The sequence below is a fragment of the Stegostoma tigrinum genome, chromosome 8, assembly GCF_030684315.1.
Source record: "Stegostoma tigrinum isolate sSteTig4 chromosome 8, sSteTig4.hap1, whole genome shotgun sequence".
In the NCBI taxonomy this organism is placed as follows: domain Eukaryota; kingdom Metazoa; phylum Chordata; class Chondrichthyes; order Orectolobiformes; family Stegostomatidae; genus Stegostoma; species Stegostoma tigrinum.
Genome location: NC_081361.1, coordinates 102,044,840 through 102,070,231, shown reverse-complemented (window position 1 = coordinate 102,070,231; position 25,392 = coordinate 102,044,840). Strand labels below are relative to the sequence as shown.

At 47.0% G+C, this 25,392-nt stretch overlaps 2 protein-coding genes across 2 annotated transcripts in view; both read left to right on the top strand.

Moving 5' to 3' along the window:
- The window catches only part of rnpc3 (RNA-binding region (RNP1, RRM) containing 3), a 51,761-nt gene extending 49,358 nt beyond the window's left edge, over window positions 1-2,403 (top strand). Inside the window, exon 16 of the mRNA XM_048539791.2 lies at window positions 2,292-2,403. The gene's annotated coding sequence lies outside the window, so the exon portion shown is untranslated. The remainder of the gene's footprint in view (window positions 1-2,291) is intronic.
- The window catches only part of LOC125456142 (pancreatic alpha-amylase-like), a 47,232-nt gene continuing 22,239 nt past the window's right edge, over window positions 400-25,392 (top strand). The window contains exons 1-2 of the mRNA XM_059648190.1: window positions 400-2,437; window positions 23,362-23,508. Of these exons, the coding sequence (XP_059504173.1) occupies window positions 2,150-2,437; window positions 23,362-23,508 (435 nt within the window). The 5' untranslated portion in view covers window positions 400-2,149. The remainder of the gene's footprint in view (window positions 2,438-23,361; window positions 23,509-25,392) is intronic.

Sequence of the window (25,392 nt, the reverse complement as noted above, 5' to 3'; positions counted from 1 at the left end):
ATTTCAATCACTCCTCACTCCACAATATCACCACCTGGGAGGGCTTATAAACAAGATTAAACCCCAGCAAATTAGTGTGTGGGGCAGAGATTGCGAGGGGAGTTTTGATGGAGAGATATGTTTCTTTCCAGTCCCTGGGACAAAGAGGCTGTGTCAGGAGATCTCACTTCTTGAGATTATTTGAACACTCAGGATTATTTGGTGAATATTGATCAATAGTGTGACTGTCCTGAAGAATGCAAGATGAAAATCTTTCTGTCAGGAAAACCAGAGATTGATTCGTGGTTTTCTGTTTCCTCTGTCCTGTTTTCCCAGAGTGAAAGACAGACCGGCCCATGTTCCGGCACACCGTGGCTGTATTAAGATCTAATTTTGCTGTGATAGCAGTAATGAAGCAGACAGTAAGCTCTCCTGCCATACTTGTGTCTAGCCTCATTGGCACTTCTACTCCACAGCAACTTTCTCTCACGCCCTCTTCGTCCTGTCTGGATAGAAACACAAGAAAGGTCCAGGAGGAGGCCCTTCGAGCCTGCCCTGCCATACATCATGATCATGGCTGATCATCCAACTCAACAGCCTAACCCTACTTTCTCCCCATAACCATTGATCCCATTTGCCCCAAGTGCTATATTTAGTCGCCTCTTGAATACATTTGATATGTTGGCATCAACTATTTCCTGTGGTAATGAATTCCACAGGCTCACCACTCTTTGCGTGAAGAAATGTCTCCTCACCTCCATCCTAAATGGTCTACCCTGAATCCTCATACTGCGTCCCCTGGTTTTGGTCACACCCACCATTGGGAACATGCTCCCTGAATCTACCCTGTCCAGTCCTGTTAGAATTTTGCAAATCTACGAGACACCCCTCATTTGTCTGAACTCCAGTGAAAACAATCCTAACCTAATCAATCTCTCCTCGTATGTCAGACCTGTCATCCCCGGAATCAGCATGGTAAACCTTTTGCTGTACTTCCTCAAGAGCAAGACCATCCTTCCTCAGAAAAGGAGACCAAAACTGCACACAGTATTCCAGGTGTGGTCTCACCAAGGTCCCTGTACAACACATCAGATCCTGGGCCACCTCCAGTGTCACAATGACTCCACCTGCAAACTGGAGGAGCAGCACCACATATTCCACCTTGGGACCCCACAGCCCGATGGCCTAAATGTGGATTTTACCAGTCTCAAAATCTCCCCACCCCCGGGCCTCCTCCCATGTCCAGCCCTCCCTCTCATCCCCATCTCCTTGATCTGATACAGCCTGTCCATCTTGTCTCCCACCTATCCACTACTCCCATTTCACTGACCAATCCCTGCCACTCCCTACCTGCACTCACCTATCCCCATCCCTGTCCCTCCTATCTATTTCTGAGCTCCCTTCCCCCTCCCCCCATTTCTGGAAAAAGGGACCTGACCCAAAACGTCAGCTTTCCTGCCCCTCTGATGCTGCCTGGCCTGCTGTGTCCCTCCAGCTCCACGCTGTGTTATCACTGACTCCAGCTTCGGCAGTTTTTAGTATCTCTGAGCAGATCCTTCTCTGCTGTTTTTCCACATTTGCCCACCTTTCTCTCAAATGGATTGATGCTGTTCCCATCCACCATTTACCATGGCAGAGAGTTCCGGTCTCCCCACTGAGTAAAGGGGTTCCTCCCGACTTCCCTGTTGGATTTGTTAAGATGGGTCTTAAATAATGGCCCTGAGCTCTGGTGTTTCCCAGTGTTTCTCTGGTGTACTTCCTATGTACTCAGTCTCTTTCAGAATTCTATGGTTATCAATCAGCTCACCCCTCTGCTTTTTGTTTGCCGGAAAGAGCCCTCCAGCATATTCAGCCTTTGCTCATAGTTTGGGCCCTACCCTTGTTTCTGCTTGTACAGGATGAATGAAGAACTGTCTTGTCCCAAGAATATCCTGATTGTTTGATTGTGCTCCTGGTATCCTACTGTCATCTGGTTCAGAAATGTTCAAGTGTATGAGTTAAAGAGCCAGAGTGAGGGTGAACAGCACTGTTTCTGGATGCTGAGTGTTGCCATCTGAGTTCTGATGAAATCTTTGATTATAGTTCACTGGGAAAAATTGCAAATCTGGGAGACGGTAGCCAGCACTATAAGGAAGTCCTCATTCCATTTTTAAAAGCCACCCTCTTTGGGATGCTGTTGATGTTTCGTACCTTGGGAAAATGTCAGTGTTTGCAGTCAGTTGTTGAATTCTCGCTTCAAACGAATGTGTTCAACGAAAATAAAACCTGGTGTCTCAGTGCTGTGCTTTTGTTATTCAATTTGTTTTTTTTAGGTCCATATCATCTGATCTTTTTGATACTGGGGAAAAAGAACCAAAGAACCGCAGATGCTGGAAATCCGAAACAAAAACCGAAATTGCTAGAGAAACTCAGCAGGTCTGGCAGCATCTGTGGAGTGAAAGCAGAGTTCATGTTTCCGGTTAAGTGACCTTCTTCAGAACTGGTAATATGGTGACCAGAACTGTACACAACACTCCCAAGTGTGGCCTAACTAAAGTTCTGTAATGCAGCACAACTTGCTTATCCTTATACTTAATGCCCCTTCCAATGAAGACAAGCATGCCCTCCCTCGGCCTTCTTTGTACCTTATCTACTGGCTCCGCCACCTTCAGTGTTCCGTGGACCTGCTCACCCAGATTCCTCCGCATATCAATACCCTTAAGGATTCTGCCACTCCCTGTATAGTTTCTACCTGTACTTACCTTTCAAAATGCATCACCTCACTTTTGTAAATGGAGGATCACCTACGTTTGCTGTGGGACTGGATTCATGTTTAGGCCAGACCAGGGTAAGTCTCTCAGATTCCTAAATTCCACCAGTTACCATCATGGAATTTCAACTCTACTCCTTAGAACATGAGCCAGAAGTTCTGGGTTGCTGGTCCAGTGACATTACCATCCAGCCACACCTCCCAACTAGTATAGTAAACCTTTTCTAAATTAATTCCAATGTATTTACACCCTTCCTTTAAGGAGATAATAGTATACACACTTCTCTAAATGACACTTCACCATACTCCGTGATTGTATTCCATTCCCTTTGTAACAAATAATAATTCCAATCAACACTTGGCCTTTCTGCTCCACTCTACTGTTTGATTAGATCATCGGTGATCTGTATGTGAACGACGTCTGCTTGTCTGTTCCAAAATCAATTAACTCTCTTACCCAACAAATATCTGTTGGGCTTGAGGTTTGAAATATTTGTGAGGCCACCCCACGACAAACTCCCACACAGGTATTGTTTTGGGACGAGAGAGTTCTGGATTTCCCCTTATGGGAAGATGTGTCTCCTAATGTCACCTTTGAGAGGCCTGACCGTGTCTTACAGTTTTGAGAGTTGGAAAGGCAATGGTGAAATGGCATCTCCACTGGGCTAACAATCTGAAAACCCAGGCTACTGCCACAGGTTCAAATCCCACAAGGTAGCTGGTTGAAATTAAAATACTATTAATACAACTGTGATTGTTATGAAGACAAACTGAAAAATCTGTCTGATTCACTGATGTCTTTGAGGGAAGGAAATATTCTATACTTACCTGACCTTGCCTACATGTGACTCCAGCCCCACAGCAAGTTGACTGAGTCTTAACTCCTCTCTGAAATGGCTGAGCAAGCCATTCAGTTCCGGGGCAGTTAGGGAGGGGCAACTTGCACCTTGTTGATGACAACACACACACACCCATCATTAGAGGAAAGAATTGCTATCAACGCCTTTAATTATCATAAAGATTTAATTCAGATCACAACTTACAATCTGTGCAGGAGTGAATACAAACTTTGTCTGAGGGTTCCCGTGGTGCAGTGGTGATTGTCACTACCTCTAAGTGATTACATATTTCAGCAGGTAAATTAGAAAACTATTGACAAGCTTAGCCTTAATTTAAGTCTTTCAACCCAGCCTTCCTGATCCTCTGATGCTGCTCAGCCTGCTGCGTTCATTCAGCTCTACACCGTGTTAGCTCCAGAATCATCCTCGTTAACATTTCAAGGGAATGTTCTAATTATGATGTCCTTGTGTGCTGGTGGGAATGAGAGTTTTGTCACCTTATTGAAACCTACACCATAGTTGTATTTTTATCAATAATGTATTCAAAGCAAGAAATAAAAATGTTTGAAGCCAAATTACAGCCAACACCTGGAGTAATTCCCACCAAGTTTACAGCTCAAAAGCTGACCAGTGTATCCCACCTTGGATTGCAGTTTCTCCATTTTGTTACCTTTCAGCCTGTACTATTAACCCTGGATATGTCCTGTCCAACTGGCAGGACAGACCCAGCAGAGGTGGCAGCACGGTGGGATAGTCAACAGGGAGTTGCCCTGGGAGTCCTCAACATTGACTCTAGACCCCATAAAGTCTAGTGGCTTTAGTTTAAACATAAAACAGGACAGGCCCATTGGCCCACAATATTCTGCCAACCTATTATCCTACTCTAAGATCAAACTACCCCACATACCCTACATTTTACTATCATCCATGTGCCTGTTCAAGAGTCACTTGAATGTCCCTAATGTATCTGACTCCACTACCACCGCTGGCAGCGCAGGCCACACACCCACCCACTCTCTGTGTAAAGAACCTACCTAGCGAGTTTTGAGAAGATTTGTAGCTCAGGTTGAGGTTCTGGATGTAAGTTTGCTCGCTGAGCTGGAAGGTTAGTTTTCAGACATTTCGTCACCATTCTAGGTAACATCATCAGTGAGCCTCTGACGAAGCGCTGATGTTATGTCCCGCTTTCTATTTCTGTTTAAACAGATAAATAGAAAGCGGGACATAACACCTGTGCTTCATCGGAGGCTCACTGATGATGTTACCTAGAATGGTGATGAAACATCTGAAAACTAACCTTCCAGCTCAGCGAGCAAACTCACATCCAGAAGAACCTACCTCTGATACCTGCCCTGTATCTTTCTCCAATCACCTCAAAATTATCCCCCTCATAAAAGTCGTTTCCCCCCGGGGGAAAGTCTCTGACTATCCACTCTATCTATGCCTCTTGTCACCTTGTACACCTCTATCAAGTCACCCCTCATCCTCCTTTGCTCCAATGGAAAAAGCCCTAGCTCTCTCAACCTTTCCTCATAAGACCTGCCCCATTTCAGGCATCATCCTGGTAAATCTCCTCTGCATGCTCTCTAAAGCTTCCACGTCCTTCCTGTGATGCGGCTACTAGAGCTGAACACAATATTCCAAGTGTGGTCTGACCAGGGTTATATAGAGCTGCAGCATAACCTCACGGCTCTTAAACTCGATGCCCTTGACAATGAAAGCCAACACACTATGCACCTTCTTTATGACCCTATCAATTTGGGTAGCAACCTTGAGGGATCTATGGACATTGACCCCCAAGGGTGAGGAAACCTCTTGCTGGTTGCTTTGTCTTCCTGCGGCTGATGAGTCAATACCCCGCCATGTTGAACCACATTTAGAGGAAGCACTGATGATGACAAGAGCAGCAGTACTACTGATTGAGCTGGTCAGGTCCTAAAGGATGTACCTGCTAGACTCGGTCTGTGGCAGGTAGTGAGGGAAAAATGCAGCTGACAACTCTTTGCATTGTGAAGACCCTCCATCCTGTTGTGTGGCACTATCACTGTGCTAAATGGGACAGACTTAACAGATCTAGCAACTCAAGAGTGGGCATCCATGATGCGCTGTGGGCCATCAACAGCAGCAGAATTGTGCTCCAGCACAATCTGTAACCTCATGGCCCGGCATATCCCCCACTCAACCATTACCATCAAGCCAGGGGATCAACCCTGGTTCAATGGAGAGTGTGGGAGGGCATGCCTGAAGTGTCAACCTGGTGAGGCCACTGTACAGGACTACTTACATTTCAAACAGCGTAAGCAACAAGTGATAGACAGAATAAGGTGATCCCCCAACCAACAAATCAGATCCAAAGCTCAGGAGTCCTGCAACATCCATTCATGAACTTGATGGACAAATAAATATCTCTTGGGAAGAGGAGACTCCACAACTATCCCCACCCTCAATGATGGAAGAGCCCAGCACATCAGTGCAAAAGATAAGGCAAAAGCTTTCACAGCAATGTTCAGCCAGAAGTGTTGAGTGGATGATCCATCTCAGCCTCCTCCCGAGGTACAATAGAATAGCTATTTATTGTCATGTATTTTTACAAAAAAAAGTGAAAAGCTTCATTAGCCACCATACCATGGCACCAATGTTAATGACAGAAGTCATAAATAAGAAGGAAAATAAGGTAAAAGCCCATTACAATTCAAGTAACAGCTCCTGGGTTCAGGGTATGGTGGAAAATTGGGTTGAAGCCACATGCTGGGCTGAGGTTTACCACCACACAGACAAGGCTCCAGGCCGGGACTACCATCTTCATTCCCAGCTGCTGGAATATCCAGAAGGCACTAAAAACCTCAATGATGGGGTGACACCAGCCCTCCTAGACAAGACCGGCGCGCTGGGAGATTACCCCACTGGGAGACTATCCTGCCAAGCCCATACCAACGTTCTGGGCCATTGGAAGCCGTATTGTTGCTGGGCCTGGGCTGGGAGAAGATGCCTTCCATGGAAATCATTAAAAGAAGGTAAGGTACCATAACAAATAGAAGGATGAATAACAAAGCATAGAAAGATTTTTAAAAAGTAACGCAGAGAGAGTAGACAAGCTCTGGGCTCCTGTGCTGAGCAACCTGCACTTTGAGCCATCACTGGGTCTGCAGCAGCACAGTGGGCCAGATTTCAGGCAATTCCATTCACTCAACATAACCAAGAATCAGTTGGAGGCACTGGATACTGCAAAGGTTATGCACCCCTGACAACATTCCAGCTGTAGGGTTGTAGCATTATCCTCCAGACCTTATTTCTCCCCTAGTCATGATGTTCTGGCACAGTTACAACAATGTGAAAAATTGCCCAACTATGTCCTGTACACAAAAAGCAGGACAAATCCAACCCGGCAAATTACCGCCCTCATCAGTCTCCACTCGATCATCAGTAAAGTGACAGAAGGTGTCAGTAACAGTGCTACCAAGCAGCACCTGCTCAGTGACGCCCAGTTTGGGTTCTGCCAGGGCCACTCAGCTCCTGACCTCGTTTCAGCCTCGTTCAAACATGGACAAAAGAGTTGAATTCCAGGCGTGAGGCGAGAGTGACAGCCCTTGATATCAACAAGTCTCTTTAATCGAGTGTTCAATCAAGGAGTCCTGGCACAACTGGAATCAATGGATCAGAGATAATGGGAACTGCAGATGCTGGAGATTCCAAGATAATAAAATGTGGGGCTGGATGAACACAGCAGGCCAAGCAGCATCTCAGGAGCACAAAAGCTGACGTTTCAGGCCTAGACCCTTCATCAGAGAGGGGGATGGGGAGAGGGAACTGGAATAAATAGGGAGAGAGGGGGAGGCGGACCGAAGATGGAGAGTAAAGAAGATAGGTGGAGAGGGTGTAGGTGCACCCGCATGGGCCCCAGCTATGCCTGCCTCTTTGTAGGTTACGTGGAACAGTCCCTCTTCCGCACCTACACAGGCCCCAAACCCCACCTCTTCCTCCGGTACATTGATGACTGTATCGGCGCCGCCTCTTGCTCCCCAGAGGAGCTCGAACAGTTCATCCACTTCACCAACACCTTCCACCCCAACCTTCAGTTCACCTGGGCCATCTCCAGCACATCCCTCACCTTCCTGGACCTCTCAGTCTCCATCTCAGGCAACCAGCTTGTAACTGATGTCCATTTCAAGCCCACCGACTCCCACAGCTACCTAGAATACACCTCCTCCCACCCACCCACCCTCCTGCAAAAATTCCATCCCCTATTCCCAATTCCTCCGCCTCCGCCGCATCTGCTCCCACGATAAGACATTCCACTCCCGCACATCCCAGATGTCCAAGTTCTTTAAGGACCGCAACTTTCCCCCCACGGTGATTGAGAACGCCCTTGACCGCGTCTCCCGCATTTCCCGCGACACATCCCTCACACCCCGCCCCCGCCACAACCGCCCCAAGAGGATCCCCCTCGTTCTCACACACCACCCTACCAACCTCCGGATACAACGCATTATCCTCTGACACTTCCGCCATTTACAATCCGACCCCACCACCCAAGACATTTTTCCATCCCCTCCCCTGTCTGCTTTCCGGAGAGACCACTCTCTCCGTGACTCCCTTGTTCGCTCCACACTGCCCTCCAACCCCACCACACCCGGCACCTTCCCCTGCAACCGCAGGAAATGCTACACTTGTCCCCACACCTCCTCCCTCACCCCCATCCCAGGCCCCAAGATGACATTCCACATTAAGCAGAGGTTCACCTGCACATCTGCCAATGTGGTATACTGCATCCACTGTACCCGGTGCGGCTTCCTCTACATTGGGGAAACCAAGCGGAGGCTTGGGGACCGCTTTGCAGAACACCTCCGCTCAGTTCGCAACAAACAACTGCACCTCCCAGTCGCAAACCATTTCCACTCCCCCTCCCATTCTCTTGATGACATGTCCATCATGGGCCTCCTGCACTGCCACAATGATGCCACCCGAAGGTTGCAGGAACAGCAACTCATATTCCGCCTGGGAACCCTGCAGCCTAATGGTATCAATGTGGACTTCACCAGTTTCAAAATCTCCCCTTCCCCTACTGCATCCCTAAACCAGCCCAGTGCATCCCCTCCCCCCACTGCACCACACAACCAGCCCAGCTCTTCCCCCCCACCCACTGCATCCCAAAACCAGTCCAACCTGTCTCTGCCTCCCTAACCGGTTCTTCCTCTCACCCATCCCTTCCTCCCACCCCAAGCCGCACCCCCAGCTACCTACTAACCTCATCCCACCTCCTTGACCTGTCCGTCTTCCCTGGACTGACCTATCCCCTCCCTACCTCCCCACCTACACCCTCTCCACCTATCTTCTTTACTCTCCATCTTCGGTCCACCTCCCCCTCTCTCCCTATTTATTCCAGTTCCCTCCCCCCATCCCCCTCTCTGATGAAGGGTCTAGGCCCGAAACGTCAGCTTTTGTGCTCCTGAGATGCTGCTTGGCCTGCTGTGTTCATCCAGCCTCACATTTTATTATCTTGGAATCAATGGATGTCAGGAGGACAAGTCATAGGACAGAGAACATTACTGCGCAGTACAGGCCCTTTGGCCCTCGATGTTGCGCCGACCTGTGAAACCAAACTGAAGCCCATCTAACCTACACTATTCCATTATCATCCATATGTTTATCCAATGACTATTTAAATGCCCTTAAACTTGGCGAGTCTACTACCTTTGCAGGCAGGGCATTCCACGCCCTTACTACACTCTGAGTAAAGAACCTACCTCTGACATCTGTCCTATATCTATCACCCCTCAATTTAAAGCTATATCCCCTCATGCTAGCCATCTCCATCCCAGGAAAAAGGCTCTCACTGTCCACCCTATCCCTCCCTCTGATTATTTTATATGTTTCAATTAAGTCACCTCTTAACCATCTTCTCTCTAACGTAAACAGCCTCAAGTCCCTCAGCCTTTCCTCATAAGACCTTCCCTCCATACCAGGCAACATCCTGGTAAATCTCCTCTGCACCCTTTTCAATGCTTCCAATTCCTTCCTATAGTGCGGTGACCGGAACTGTACGCAATACTCCAAGTGCGGCCGCACCAGAGTTTTGTACAGCTGCAACATGATCCCATGGCTCCGAAACTCAATCCCTCTACCAATAAAACCTAACACGCCGTAATCCTTCTCAACAACCCTATCAACCTGGGTGGCAACTTTCAAGGATCTATGCACATGGACACCGAGATCTTTCTGCTCATCCACACTACCAAGAATCATACCATTAGCCCAGTACTCTGTATTCCTGTTACTCCTTCCAAGGTGAATCAACTCTCACTTTTCTGCATTAAACTCCATTTGCCACCTCTCAGCCCACCTCTGCAGCTTATCTATGTCCCTCCGTAACCTGCAACATCCTTCCTCACTATCCAAAACTCCACCAATATAGTTATCTGCAAATTTACTAAACCATCCTTCTACGCCTTCATCCAAGACATTTATACAAATGACATACAGCAGTGGCTCCAAAACAGATCCTTGCAGTACACCACTAGTAACTGAACTCCAGGATGAACATTTCCCATCTACCATCACCCTCTGTCTTCTTACAGCTAGCCAATTTCTGATCCAAACCTCTAAATCATCCTCAATCCCATGCCTCTGTATTTTCTACAATAGCCTATCATGGGGAACATTATCAAACGCTTTACTGAAATCCATATACACCACATCAACCACTTTACCCTCATCCACCTGTTTGGTCACCTTCTCAAAGAACTCAATAAGGTTTGTGAGGCATGACCTACCCTTCACAAAACCGTGCTGACTATCCCTAATCAATTTATTCTTTTCTCGATGATTATAAATCCTATCTCTTATAATCCTTTTCAACACTTTACCCACAACCAAAGTAAGGCTCACTGGTCTATAATTACCAGGGTTGTCTCTACTCCCCTTCTTGAACAAGGGGACAACATTTGCTATCCTCCAGTCTTCTGGCACTATTCCTATAAACAACGATGACATAATGATCCAAGCCAAAGGCTCTGCAGTCTCCTCCCTAGCTTCCCAGAGAATCCTAGGATGAATCCCAACCGGCCCAGGGAACTTATCTACTTTCACACTTTCCAGAATTGCTAACACCTCCTCCTTATGAACATCAATCCTGTCGTCCCATAGCCTGTATCTCAGTATTCTCCTCAAAAACGTTGTCTTTTTCCTGTGTGAATACTGAAGAAAAATATTCATTTAGCGCCTCTCCTATCTCTTTAGACTCCACGCACAACTTCCCAGTACTGTCCTTGACTGGCCCTAATCTTACTCTCGTCATTCTTTTATTCCTGACATACCTATGGAAAGCTTTAGGGTTTTCCTTGATCCTACCTGCCAAAGACTTCTCATTGTCCCCTCCTGGCTCTTCTTAGCTCTTTCTTTAGGCCCTTCCTGGCTAACTTGTAATTCTCAAGCACCCTCACTGAGCCTTCACACCTCATCTTTACATAAGCCTCTTTCTTCCTCTTGACAAATGATTCAACTTCTTTAGTAAACCACGGTTCCCTCGCTCGATCACTTCCTCCCTGCCTGACAGGTACATACTTATCAAGGACACACAGTAGCTTTTCCTTGAACAAGCTCCACATTTCAATTGTGCCCAGCCCCTGCAGTTTCCTTCCCCATCCTGTGCATCCTAAATCTTACCTAATCGCCTCATAATTGCCTTTCCCCCAGCTATAACTCTTACCCTGCGGTATATACCTGTCCCTTTCCATCACTAAAGTAAACGTAACCGAATTGTGGTCACTTATCACCGAAGTGCTCGCCTACCTCCAAATCTAACACCTGGTTTGGTTCATTACCCAGAACCAAATCCAAAGTGGCCTCACCTCTTGTTGGCCTATCCACATACTGTGTCAGGAAACTCTCCTGCACACATTGGACAAAAACTGACCCATCTAACGCACTCGGCCTATAGCGTTTCCAGTCAATATTTGGAAAGTTAAAGTTCCCCATCACAACTACCTTGTTACTTTCGCACCTACCCAGAATCATCTTGGCAATCCTTTCCTCTTCATCTCTGGAACTTTTTGGAGGCCTATAGAAAACTCCTAACAGTGTGATCTCTCCTTTCCCATTTCTGACCTCAGTCAATACTACTTCAGTGGACGAGTCCTCATCAAACGGCCTTTCTGCCACCATAATACTGTCCTTGACTAATAATGCCACACCTCCCCCTCTTTTACCACCTTCCCTGATCTTACTGAAACATCTAAACCCCGGAACGTGCAACAACCATTCCTGTCCCTGCTCTACCCATGTCTCCGAGGTGGCCACAACATCGAAGTCCCAGGTACCAATCCATGCTTCAAGTTCACCCACCTTATTCTGGATGCTCCTGGCGTTGAAGTGGACACACTTCAAACCACCCTCCTGCCTACCAGTACACGCCAGTGACCTTGAAACCTTATTTATGACTTCACAACTCTCAACCTCCTGGACACTGGAGCTACAATTCAGGTTCCCATCTCCCTGCTGAATTAGTTTTAACCCTCCCGAAGAGCAAAAGCAAATTTCGCCCCCAGGATACTGCTATCCCTCTGGTTCAGGTGTCGACCATCCGTTTTGTAGAGGTCCCACCTACCCCAAAATGAGCCCCAATTATCCAGGTATCTGAATCTCTCCTTCTTGCACCATCCCTGCAGCCACATGTTCAACTGCTCTCACTCCCTATTCCTCACCTCGCTCGCACGTGGCACAGGTAACAAACCAGAGACAACAACTCTGTTTGTTCTGGCTCTCAGCTTCCATCCTAGTTCCCTGAATTTCTGCCTCACATCCCCATCCCTTTTCCTACTTATGTCATTGGTGCCTATGTGGACCACGACTTGGGGCTGCTCCCTCTCCCCCTTTGGATCCCAAAAACATGATCCAAGACGTCATGGACCCTGGCACCTGGGAGGCAACACACCAACCGCGAGTGTCTCTCATTCCCACAGAATCTCCTCTCTGCCCCCCTAACTATGGAGTCCCCAATGACTACTGCTCTCCTCCTCTCCTCCCTTCCCTCCTGAGCAACAGGGACAGACTCTGCGCCAGAGACCTGTGCCCCACTGCTTTCCCCTGGTAAGTCATCCCCCCCCCGCATTATCCAAAACTGTATACTTGTTACTGAGGGGAATGGCCACAGGGGATCCGTGCACTGCCTGCCGGTTCCCTTTCCGTCCCCTGACCGTAACCCATCTGCCTTTTTCCTGTACTTGGAGTCACTACCTCCCTGTAACTCCTCTCAATAACCCGCTCAGCCTCCCAAATGATCCGAAGTTCATCCAGCTCCAGCTCCAGTTCCCTAACACGGTTTTCCAGGAGCTGGAGTTGGGTGCACATCCCGCAGATGTAGTCAGCAGGGACACTAGTGGTGACCCTTACCTCCCACATTCTACAGCAGGAGCATGCAACTGCCCTAACACCCATTCCTCTGTTCTAAATTGTGAACTATTGAAAAATAACAAAAAAAGTAATCCTACCAAATCAGCGCTCAGATCCTTTTTTTTGGTTAGAGGAGGAGGATGGGTGGGAGACACTACCGAAGTAGTGTTTCAGGTAAAGCAACCACCCAAATATATAGCCACACTTACCTTCGCGTCGGCACTCTGGCTCACGCTGCTGCTGCTGAAAACAGGAGGGCCACTGCTGCGCGAGGTGAGTCAGGAGTGTGATGGAATACTCCCCACTTGCCTGGATGACTGCAGCCCCAACAACACTCAAGAAGATTTACACCATCCAGGACAAAGCAGCCGCTTGATTGGCACCACATCCACAAGCATCCCATCCCTCCACCACCGACACTCAGTAGCAGCAGTGTGTACAATCCACAACATGCACTGCAGAAATTCACCAAAGATCCTCAGACAGCACCTTCCAAACCCACAACCACTTCCATCTAGAAGGACAAGGGGCAGCAGATACATGGGAACACCAGCCCCTGCAAGTTCCCTTCCAAACCATTCATCATCCTGACTTGGAAATATATAGCGAGTTTTGAGAAGATTTGTAGCTCAGGTTGAGGTTCTGGATGTGAGTTTGCTCGCTGAGCTGGAAGGTTAGTTTTCAGATGTTTCGTCACCATTCTAGGTAACATCATCAGTGAGACTCCGACGAAGTGGACGAAATCGGGAATATATCCCTGTTCCTTCACTGTTGCTTGGTCAAAATCCAGGAATTCTCTCCCTAATGGCATTGTGGGTCTAGCCACAGCACATGGACTGCAGTGGTTCAAGAAGGCAGCTCATTATCACCTTCTCAAGTGCAACTAGGGACGGTCAATAAATACTGGGCCCAGCCAGTGACATCAACGTCCTGCAATTTTATTTTCAAGTTAGAAAGAAAATTCTAAAATGAAATCAGTGGGGCTCTTTCCAAGAAATATAGAATTGAAGAAATCAAGGTAAACCTGTACCAAACTTTGGTGAGACCACACAGCTGATGCATGGGCCACGGAGATCCTGTAAATACAATGTATGAAGATGGTAACATCACTGAGCAGTTATACCCAGGAAAGGACACAAAGGAGTTTTGGATCTTTTCTCAGGCAAAAGGAGACTCGTGAGGTTATTAAATCCAAGAAAAGGGTTGACAAGTCTGACATAACAAAAATTGTTTCCACTTATGGGTTAAACTACAAAGCAGGAGTAGGACTTAACAAAGTACTAATAAATCCAACTGGGAATTCCAAAGAAATCTCTAACTCAGTTGTGGATGTGTTGGCACTCACTCCTGCACAGAGTGGTTGAGAGGAATATTGTTAATGTATTTATGAAGAAGTAAGAGAAACACCCAAGAGAGAAAGAAATTGATGGACATCCTGATAGGGTCAGATGAAGACTCAGGTTGAGGAGGATTAGGAGGATGAAAAACACCAGCATGGAGCAGATGGGCTGAATGGGCTTTTTCTGCTGGAAATACAATGTCATTTTTTTAAGTATAACACAGGTGTGATTCAGGCAAATGCCGGCTGTTAAGTTAAAATTCTACTTTATTGGTTAATTATTATTGCTCAGCAAATGGGCTGCAATTCAATGCAAACTGGAGTGGGACTGTACATGTTACTGTCCAGCTGCACTCAGCCTTTATCAAGTGTTGATTTTTCTGTTATTTGGAATATTCTCATTACGATAATTAATAGCTTGTTCAAATAAGAGTATAAATTATGAGCTCCTGGGGCCATTCAGTCAACTCTGCTATGAAGATGGAACTTCCAATCCTACTGGTGTTTCTTGGAGGCTGCTTGGCACAATATGACCCCCACATGGTGCCTGGGCGGACATCCATCGTCCATTTATTTGAGTGGCTCTGGACAGACATTGCAGACGAGTGTGAGCGTTACTTGGCCCCCAATGGTTACGGGGGTGTTCAGGTAGCCATTGGAATCCATTTGGTCTTCTCAGGGTAAATTGTAATGGCCACAGAAATGGAAGCAATTTTCCTTTACACAGAGCAGAGAAAATTGGAGGATACCTGGCTGACACCAGAGATGAGGGACTCGAGTGATGTGGAGAGATTTAAAAAAAAACTGGGACAGCTCTCCTTTGAATAGGAAGGTCAAATGGAGATTAAATTGAGGTGTTCAAAGTCTAAGAAATTTTTACAGAGTAGATGGAGACAAAAGGGGTGGCACAGTGGCTCAGTGGTTAGCACTGCTGCTTCACAGCGCCAGAAACCCGCGTTCAATCCCACCTCAAGCATCTCTGTGTGGAGTTTGCACATTCTCCCATGTCTGCGTGGGTTTCCTCCGGGTGTTCCAGTTTCCTCCCACAGTATAAAGGTGGATTGGTCATGCTAAATTGCCCACAGTGTTCAGAATTGTGCAAGATAAGTGGATTAGCCATGAGAAATGCAGGGTTACAGGGTTGGGGGAGGGTTTGGGTGGTAACCTTTTTGAAGGGTCAGTGTCAGCTGAGCTGAATGTGCCAAATGGCCTGCTTCCACGCAGTAGGGAGTCTGTGGTTCTACGAAATGCCCCTCAATGATGGGAGAGCCAGTCACCTTAGACTGCAGGTTGAATGAAAAAGAAACTCAAGTAGGGAGGTGAAAAAAGCATTAGCAGACGTAAAAATATTTTAAAAATCAAGATATTATAGCATTTATTTGAGTAATTTTACTGGGAGAACAAATTATGGCAGTTATCTATCAATCACCTGAAATCTCCTGCCTCAGTTGCTGTTGATCCCTGTAGCAGGAAGAAAAATGCTGAGTCACTGCTCACAATCCTAGGGGAGAGAAGGATTAAAGTCTACGGTCTGTGTGAGAACGTCTCGCTCTGACTGACTGTACTTGGGAACTTGGTCCAAAGTGGGAATTCACTGGCAAGGAGTTACTTTAAACAAGATTTATGCAAGAAGTGTGCTGAGTGGAGAGTTTGGTCATGCGCAGGATGGAAATGCCTGTTTCTATGTAATCTTTTTAGATCCTCCAGCATTTGATTTCTAATGTTATGCAGCAAACCAGTAACTGAAATTATTAGGCACTGTAAGTTTTAATGGTATTCTGAACATTGTAATGTTTCAGCAGGATTATACAGTGTACTGGCAGTGTTAAAGCTTGTTGGAAGGTGCAGGTTATATGAATGATACATGTTTAGTTTACCAATTCTGCATCACTAAACATATATTGGACGTGGTGGGGTAGATGATGTGCTGTAGCTGCTAAATGTGGGAGCTCCTGGCCAAGGGTGTAATCCAGGGAAAACATACCTGGTGTAAGTGCTTGTGACTCCAGAAACTTTACCTCAGTGTCACTGAACTGGAGGCCAACTCGCAGCACTTCAGAGAGGGCCACGTTATTGGGAATGTATCGCAGGAGCTGGTCTCATCCCTTAGGTCAGGATCCTCTGGTATGGTAAATGGCCAGGGACAGGAAGGTATGACTGAGTGACCTAGAGGACAGGGGAGCAGGAGGGTCACTGTCTACTATTGTCAACAGGCTTGAGGTTCTCTCAGCTTGGCTGGATGAGTGTGAGGGCTGCAGGGGGAGTATGCTAATTGGGGTTGGAACAGGGGTGGCACGGTGGCTCAGTGGTTAGCACTGCAGCCTCACAGCACCAGGGACCCGGGTTCAATTCCGGCCTCGGGCGACTGTCTGTGTGGAGTTTGCACATTCTCCCCATGTCTGTGTGGGTTTCCTCTGGGTGCTCCGGTTTCCTCCCACAGTCCAAAGATGTGCAGGCTAGGTGGACCGGCCATGCTAAATTGCCCATTGTTCAGGGGTGTGTGGGTTATGGGGGATGGGCCTGGGTGGGATGCTCCAAGGGGCAGTGTGGACCTGTTGGGCTGAAGGGCCTGTTTCCACACTGTAGGGAATCTAATCTAATCTAAAGCCATTCACACAGAGGGGCATATGAAATAAGAAGGAACATAGTGACAGTAGAGCACAGTGTAATGAGGAAGATTGATTCTGTCCTCTTCCGGGATTTGGAATAAATATTTTGGGCTTGAGGAGAATCTCAGTGGGAATTGGGGGTCAGGGCATAATGATCCACATCTGGATGAACAACGAGGAAAGAGGTACTGTCGAGGGAGTATGAGAAGTTAGGTGTTAAATTAGAACACAGAATGTAGAACAGTACAATACCGGAATAGGCCCTTCACCCACAATGTCTGTGCTGACCATGATGTTATTCTAAACTAATCCAATCTGCCTTCACCTGGCCCATATCCCTCTATTCCCTGCTTGCTCATGTGCTTGTCTAAATGTCTCTTCAATGTTACAGATTGTATCTGCTTCTATCACCTCCCCTGGCGACGCATTCCAGGCACCCACTGCCCTCTCTGCCTCATGTGTCTCCTTTAAACTTCCCCCTCCCCTTAAACGTATGCCCCCTAGTTTTTGACATTTCCACCCTAGAAAAAGACTCTGACTATCCACCCTATCCATGCCTCTTATAATTTTAAATACTTCTATATACTTCTCAGGCTCTAACACTCTCGCAAAAACAATCTACCTTTGTCCAGCCTCTCCTTGTAGCTAACGCACTCTAATCCAGGCAACATCTGGTAAACTTCTTCTGCACCCTCTCCAAAGCCTCCACATCCTTCCTACAGTGTGGCGACCAGAACTAAAGACTAATACAGCTGCAACATGACTTGCCAACTTTTATACTCAATGACCGACCAATGAAGGCCTAATCCACTTGCGTTGCTATTGGGCCATGGAGCTATGGGCTTGCACCCGTTGACCTTCCTGTATGTCAGTCTCCTAAGGGTCCAACCAGTTGCTATCTACTTTACTCTTGCATTTCACCTCAAAAGTCTTTACCCCATACTTGTGTGGATTAAACTCTAACTGCCATTTCACTGTACAACTTTCCAACTGACCCATGTTCCGCTGTATCCTTTGACAATCTTCCTCACCATCCATAACTTCACCAATTTTCATGTCATCTGCAAACTTACTAATCAGACCACCTACATTTTGCTACAAGCCATTCAGATGTATTACAAACAACAGCACTGATTCTTGCAAAAGACCACTGGTCACAAATCTCTAGCAAGAAAAACATCCCCCACAATTACTCTCTGTCTTCTAGGACTGAGCCAATTTTATACCTAACTGACCAATTCACCATGAATTCCATGTGACTTAGTCTTCTGGACTGGCCTGCAATGAGGGGCATTATCAAAAGCTTCAGCAAAGTCACTGTAAACAGCATCCAATGCCCTCTCCACATCAATCACCTTTGTCACTTCCTCAAAAAACTCATTCAGTTTTGTGAGGCAAAACAACGCCCATATAAAGCAACACTGACTGTCCGCAATTAGTCCACTCTTTTTCAAATGTGAGTGAATCCTGTGCCGAAGAATCTTCTCCAATGGTTTCCCTACCATTGATGTATAGTTTACTGGCCTATAATTTCCTGGATTGTCCCTGTTGCCCTTCTTAAACAAAGGAACAATGTTGGCTTTTCTCCTGTCTTCTGGGGCCTTGCCTGTGGCTAAAGAGGATACAAAGGTCTCGGGCATGATCCTAGCAATCTCTTCTCTTGCATTTTTTAATGTCCTGGAATAGATCCCACCACACCCTGGCACTTACCTATCTTAATATTTTTCAAGACACCCAACACTGTCTCCTTAATATCAACATGCCCTGGAATATTAATGTACTCCTCCCTAACCTTACGACCACCCATGTCCTTCCCCTTGGTGAATGGCAATGTGAAGCATTCATTAAGGACCTCATTCACTTTCTCTGGCTCCATGCATAAATTCCTTCTTTTCTCCTTGAGTGGGCCTATCCATTTTCTGCTAACCCTCTTGCTCCTAATGCAGGTATGAAATGCCTCGGGACTTTTCATAATCCTACTTGCCAAGGGCATTTCATGGCAAGAAACCCCTGGATGTACCTAACAAATTCTGTCCTATAATAAGCCCATGTCGCTAAAGAAGTCCCGTTCAATATTGAAGGGCATTAAAATCTCCCAGTACAAAAACCCTGTTATTTTTACATAATCTGCCTATATTATCTGTTCCTCTATCTCCCACTGGCTATTGGGCAGCTATAGTATAACCTATATTGACTGCAGCTTTCCTATTCCTGAGCTCTAGCCATATGGTTTTGCTGGATGAGCCCTGCAAGATGTCCTTTCTTCATGCATCTGTGACATTCTCCTTAATCAGTAACGCAACTCCCCCACTCCTTTTACATCCCTCTCTATCTTGCCTGAAACATCTAAAACCTGGAATATTAGGCTGCCAGCCCTGCCCTTCTCTCAACAAAGTTTCATGTTGTAGTTCCAGGCTGTAAGCTCATCTGCCTTACCTCAGTGCTTGTGATAAAGAGAAGGCAATAATCATAAGTGACTTTAGTCCAGAAAGAAACTGGAAAAAATAAGATAGATAGTAGCTGCCTAAATGAGGAACTCATAGAATACCTCTGAGAGGGTTTCTTAGAGCAGCATATTCCAGAGCCAACCAGAGAGCACGTTACACCGGATCTGGTAGTGTATCACGTGACAAAGTGAATTAATAACCTCACAGTAAATGTATCCTTAGTCAGCAGTGACCACAATGCGAGTGAATCTCACATTCGGTTTGAAAGGCAGAAGATTGGGTCAAAGACTAATGTATTAAACTTAAATAAGGGTAACCACATGACAATGAAAACTGAGCTTGTTGAAGTGAGCTGGAATATTAGGCTCGGAGGTAGATCAGTACAAAAGTAGCTGCAGACAGTTAAGGAGATATTTCAGAATAGCTACGGTCTTACAGTGGATAAATAGTTAAAGTTAGAGAAAGCATGAAACTTAAGGAAAAAGCATAATTGCACAGAGATAAATAGCAGGTCAGGTGACTGGTCAGAAAATAGAGGGTGGCAGAGAATAACCGGAAGGTCAAGCAGGAAAAGTAAATGAAGAGAGGAGGTTACCTTGATGTATAAAACCAGACGGCAGGATTTCTACAGCATCCAAAAAGGAAAGAAGTAAATAAGGAGAGTGTTGGCCTGCTAGATGGTGAGAATGGAGAGTTAATAAGAGATAATAAGGAAATAAGGAGCATGCAAAAAAATCCCAATAACCCTGATAACCCAATTGGAGATTGAAGGGAGAGAGGAACTCAATGAAATGAGAAGCAGTACTGAGCAAATTAATGGAACCATGAGCTGACAGGTCCCCAGGTCCAGCTGACTTCATCTTAAGGTTTTAAAATGAGTGAGTAGTGGGTCTGGAGATGGGTTTTTTTAAATGAGCTAGTAGATGAGTTGATATTAATTTTCCAAACAACGGCAACAAAATTGCTGGAAAAGCTCTGCAGGTCTGGCAACATCTGTGAAGGCAAAAGCAGAGCTAACGTCTCAGGTCCAGTGATCCTTCCTCGGAACGGAGGAAATTCCGAGGAAGGGTCACCGGACCCAAAATGTTAACTCTGTTTTTTCCTTCACAGATGCTGCCAGACTGGCTGAGCTTTTCCAGCAACTTTTTTTTCCTGATTTACAGCTCCCACAGTTCTTGTGATTTCTATTAATTTTCCAAACTTCATTATATTTTGGAAAAGTACCATCAGACTGGAGAGTAACAAATACAGTCCCTTTATTAAAGAAGAGAGGGAGGTAGAAAACAGGAAACAATAGAGCAGTTAGCGTGACATCCCTCATGGGGGAAGGCTTTTGAATCAATCAGTCAGGAAGTACAACTGTGCGTTTGGAAAGCCTCAAGATAATTAGGAAGAATCAGCATTGTTTTGTGAAAATGGAATCCTGTTTACTTTGTTGGAATTCATTGAAAGGCGTATAGACAAGGTGGATAGCAAGAAGCTTTTTCCCCAGAGTGGGGGACTCAATTACTAGGGGTCATGAGTTCAAAGTGAGAAGAGGAAAGTTTAAGGGAGATATGCGTGGAAAGTTCTTTACGCAGAGGGTGGTGGGTGCCTGGAACGTGTTGCCAGCGGAGGTGGTAGATGCAGACACGATAGTGTCTTTTAAGATATATCTGGACAGGTACATGGCTGGGCAGGGCGCAAAGGGATACAGACCCTTAGAAAATAGATGACAGGTTCAGACAGTGGCTCTCAATCAGCGCAGGCTTGGAGGGGTGAAGGACCTGTTCCTATGCTGTAATTTTATTTGTTCTTCGTTCTTGCAAGAGTAACACATGCTGTGGTTAAAGGGGAACCCACTAGTTTTCACTACCTGAACTTTCAACAGACACTTGACAAAGTTCATATGAAAGATTATTGCATAGAGTAGGAGTTCAAATTGTACAGGACAATATACTACAATGGGTGCAAGATTGGCTGGCTGGCAGAAAACAGAGAGTATGCATGAATGGATCTTTGTCTGACTGGCAGGATATGACATTGGGGCCCTACAGGGATCTGTGCTGCATTCTCGACTTCCTACAATTTATATCAACGATGCAGATGACAGGTTTTAATGTTAAATTTGCAGATAACACAATTAAGCAGGAAAGTATGTTGTGAGGAGGACAGGAGGAATTTGTAGATGGATGGAGGTAGAGTGAGTGTTTGAGTAAAAAAACTAATAGAGAATAATGTGGGAAAATGCGAACTTATTCACTTTGGCAGAAAGAATTTTTAAAAAGCAGAGAATGACTGTGGAATTCCAACATGCTGAAAGATCTACAGTCCAGTATGTGGCTCACAAAATGTTAATATGCAGCTGCAGCAGATAAGCTGAGGGCTAATGGGACACTGACGTTTATTCTGAGAGAAACTGAACATCGAAGTGCAGATGTTCTGCTTCAATTATACAGTGCGTTGGTGAGATGTGTGCTGGTTTGGTTCCCTTACTTAAGGATGGGTGTAAATATTGGAGGCTGTACAGAGGACGCTTGTTAGGTTGAACCCTGGAACAACTGGGTTGCGTTCTGAGGAAAGATTGGGCAGATCGGGCTTGTTTCCACAGAGTTTAGAAACAAGGCATGAGTTGATTGAAGTATTTGAGATTGTGGCTGGCATTTTAAGGTGGATGTGGAAAGGATGTTTGCTCATGTGGCTCAGTCCAGGAAGAAGAACAGGAGGGGCTGGAGGAGGTTGCAGAGACAGGGAGGGGTTAAGGGGCTGAAGGGGTTTACATCAATAGGGAGGGGTGTACGGGTTGGAGGGGGTGTAGGGGCTGGACGGGTTTACAGAGATAGGGAGGGGGTCTAGGGATTGGAGGAGGTTACAGAGATAGGGTGGGGGTGTAGGGGCTGGAGGGGGTTACAGAGATAGGGAGTGGTGTAGGGGTTGGAGGGGGTTACAGAGATAGGGAGGGGGTGTAGGGGCTGGACAGGTTTACAGAGATAGGGAGGGGTGTAGGGGTTGGAGGGGATTACAGAGATAGGGAGGGGTGTAGGGGCTGGAGGAGGTTACAGAGATGGGGAGGAGGTGTAGGGGTTGGAGGGGGTTACAGAGATAGGGAGGAGGTTTAGGGGCTGAATGATGTTACAGAGATAGGGAGGGGGTGTAGGGGCTGGAGGAGGTGACAGAGATAGGGAGGGGGTGTAGGGGCTGGAGGAGGTTACAAAGATAGGGAGGGAGTGTAGGGGCTGGAGGAGGTTACAGAGATAGGGAGGGGGTGTAGGGGCTGGAGGAGGTTACAGAGATAGTGAGGGGTGTAGGGGCTGGAGGGGGTAACAGAGATAGGGAGGGGGTGTAGGGGCTGGAGGGGGTTACAGAGATAGGGAGGGGGTGTAGGGGCTGGAGGAGGTGACAGAGATAGGGAGGGGATGTAGAGGCTGGAGGAGGTTACAGAGATAGGGAAGGGGTGTAGGGGCTGGAGGTGGTTACAGAGATAGGGGGGGAGTTTAGGGGCTGGAGGAGGTTACAGAGATAGTGAGGGGTGTAGGGGCTGGAGGGGGTTACAGAGATAGGGAGGGGGTGTTGGGGCTGGAGAATGCTACAGAGATAAGGAGGGGGTTTAGGGGCTGGAGGGGGTTACAGAGATAGGGAGGGGTGTAGGGGCTGGAGGAGGTTACAGAGATAGGGAGGGGGTGGAGGGGCTGGAGGAGCTTACAGAGATAGGGAGGGGGTGGAGGGGCTGGAGGGGGTTACAGAGATAGGGTGGGGATGTAGGGGCTGGAGGGGGTTACAGAGATAGGGAGGGGGTGTAGGGGCTGGAGGGGGTTACAGAGATAGAGAGGGGGCATAGGGGGTGGCGGAGGTTACAGAGATAGGTAGAGGTTCTGATTGGAAAATGAAATTGAGTTCATGGTGGAATTTTGGAATTTTCTGGATGAATGTGGTGTAGTTTTGTCAATGTTTAGCCACTGGTGATGGGGCGCTGAGGATAATTAAAATTCCAACGGGTTCACGCTGACTTGTTCTGCTTGTGTTACTCTGACAGATTTCACCACCCAATGAACACATTGTCCTCAGTGATCCCTGGAGACCCTGGTGGGAGCGATACCAGCCAATCAGTTACAAAATTTGCTCGAGATCAGGCAACGAGGATGAATTCAAAGACATGGTGGCAAGGTGCAACAATGTTGGTGTAAGTTGGTTGATGAAGTTTTATCCCTCGAGTCAGTGCAATTCACTGTCGTATTCACCTACAATTCAGTCCTTTCCTGAAGGGCATTGTCTCAAGCTAACAGGAGCAAGCAGGGATCTTGAAATGTCTTTATCGGCTCCTTTACATCCAGCCCAGAACCAAATCCATTCATATAGATCCAAATTACCTGTGTTCCAGCCAACAATCATTTTTATACCCAATTCCCACAGTGAAACAAGCCATTTGGCCGACCTGTTCTGTGCAAGGGCTTCTGCTCCAAATAGAACATAGAACATTACAGCACAGTACAGGCCCTTCGGCCCTCAATGTTGTGCCGACCTGTCATACCGATCTCAAGCCCATCTAACCTACACTATTCCATGTACGTCCATATGCTTGTTCAATGACTACTTAAATGTACCTAAAGTTGGCGAATCTACTACCGTTGCAGGTAAAGTGTTCCATTCCCTTACTACTCTCTGAGTAAAGAAACCACCTCTGACATCTGTCCTATATCTTTCACCCCTCAATTTAAAGCTATGCCCCCTCGTGCTCGCCGTCACCATCCTAGGAAAAAGGCTCTCCCTACCCACCCTATCTAACCCTCTGATTATTTACCTCTTCCCATCCCCTCGTCATCTCACCCTGTCAGCAGACCCTTCAGTTCCTTCCCCCTTGATGTGTTTATTCAATGTATCCACGGTATTCCCATCATCTCCTCACTGTGGCAATGAGTCCCACATTCCACCTCTCACTGTGGAAAAAGAGTTCACATTCCAACTCCCAGCCCATGAGATTTAGCCCACATTCCGCTACACTGCCGCTCCCCCCCCCCCCGCCCCACCCCACAGCCATGGAATAGAGTTCCAAATTCCCTGTCCCCTGTGGGAGAGAGTCCCACATTCCCGCTACTTTCTGGGTGAGGACATTTCTCCTGAGTTGCTGATGGGATTTATTAAGGACTGTGTGTGATAGCAACGGCCTTTGGATTTACCCTGCTTCACAGGTCGGAGGGTCAGTGCTGAGGGAGTGCCGCACTGTCAGAGGGTCAGTACAGAGAGAGTGCCGCACTGCCGGAGGGTCAGTACCGAGGGAGTGCCGCACTGTCAGAGGGTCAGTGCTGAGGCAGTGCCGCACTGTCAGAGGGTCAGTATTAGGGAGTGCCGCACTGTCAGAGGGTCAGTACTGAGGGAGTGCCACACTGTCAGAGGCTCAGTACTGAGGGAGTGCCGCACTGTCAGCGGGTCAGTACTGAGGGAGTGCTGCACTGTCGGAGGGTCAGTACTGAGGAAGTGCCACACTGTCGGAGGGTCAGTACTGCGGGAGTGCGGTACAGTTGAGTGTCAGCACTGATGGGCTTGTGGTAGAGGGTTGTTCAGACTGCCATGAGTGTTGTGTATTTATCAGGCCGAGGGGAGCCCAGGTGCACTAGCTGAGTCCAGGTACGAACAATACTGTGTCACATGGAATCAGCTGGAGCCGATCTGAGGGAAAAAAACCACAAGACCATCAGGTCTCAGGCAGAGTAGGCCATTCAGCCCATAAGCCTGCCACTCAATGATGTCATGGCTGATCTGATAATCCTGAAATCCATTTTCCTGCCTTTTCCCCACAACACTTTATTCCATTCCTGATTAAAAATCTGTCTCTGTCAGCCTTAAATTGCTTAATGCCCCAGCCTCAGGAGTCCTTTGCAGTAAAGTTTTGCGTGGATTCAGTGCCCGCTCTGAGGGTAGCAGTGACCCTTCATTCTGAGATGATGTCCTCTTGTCCTAGACACTCCCACAAAGAGAACCAACCCCTCCACATTGGCCCTGTTAGCTCCCCCTCAGAATCTGGTACATTTCAAACAGGTCACCTCTCATTCTTCTCAACTCCACTGAA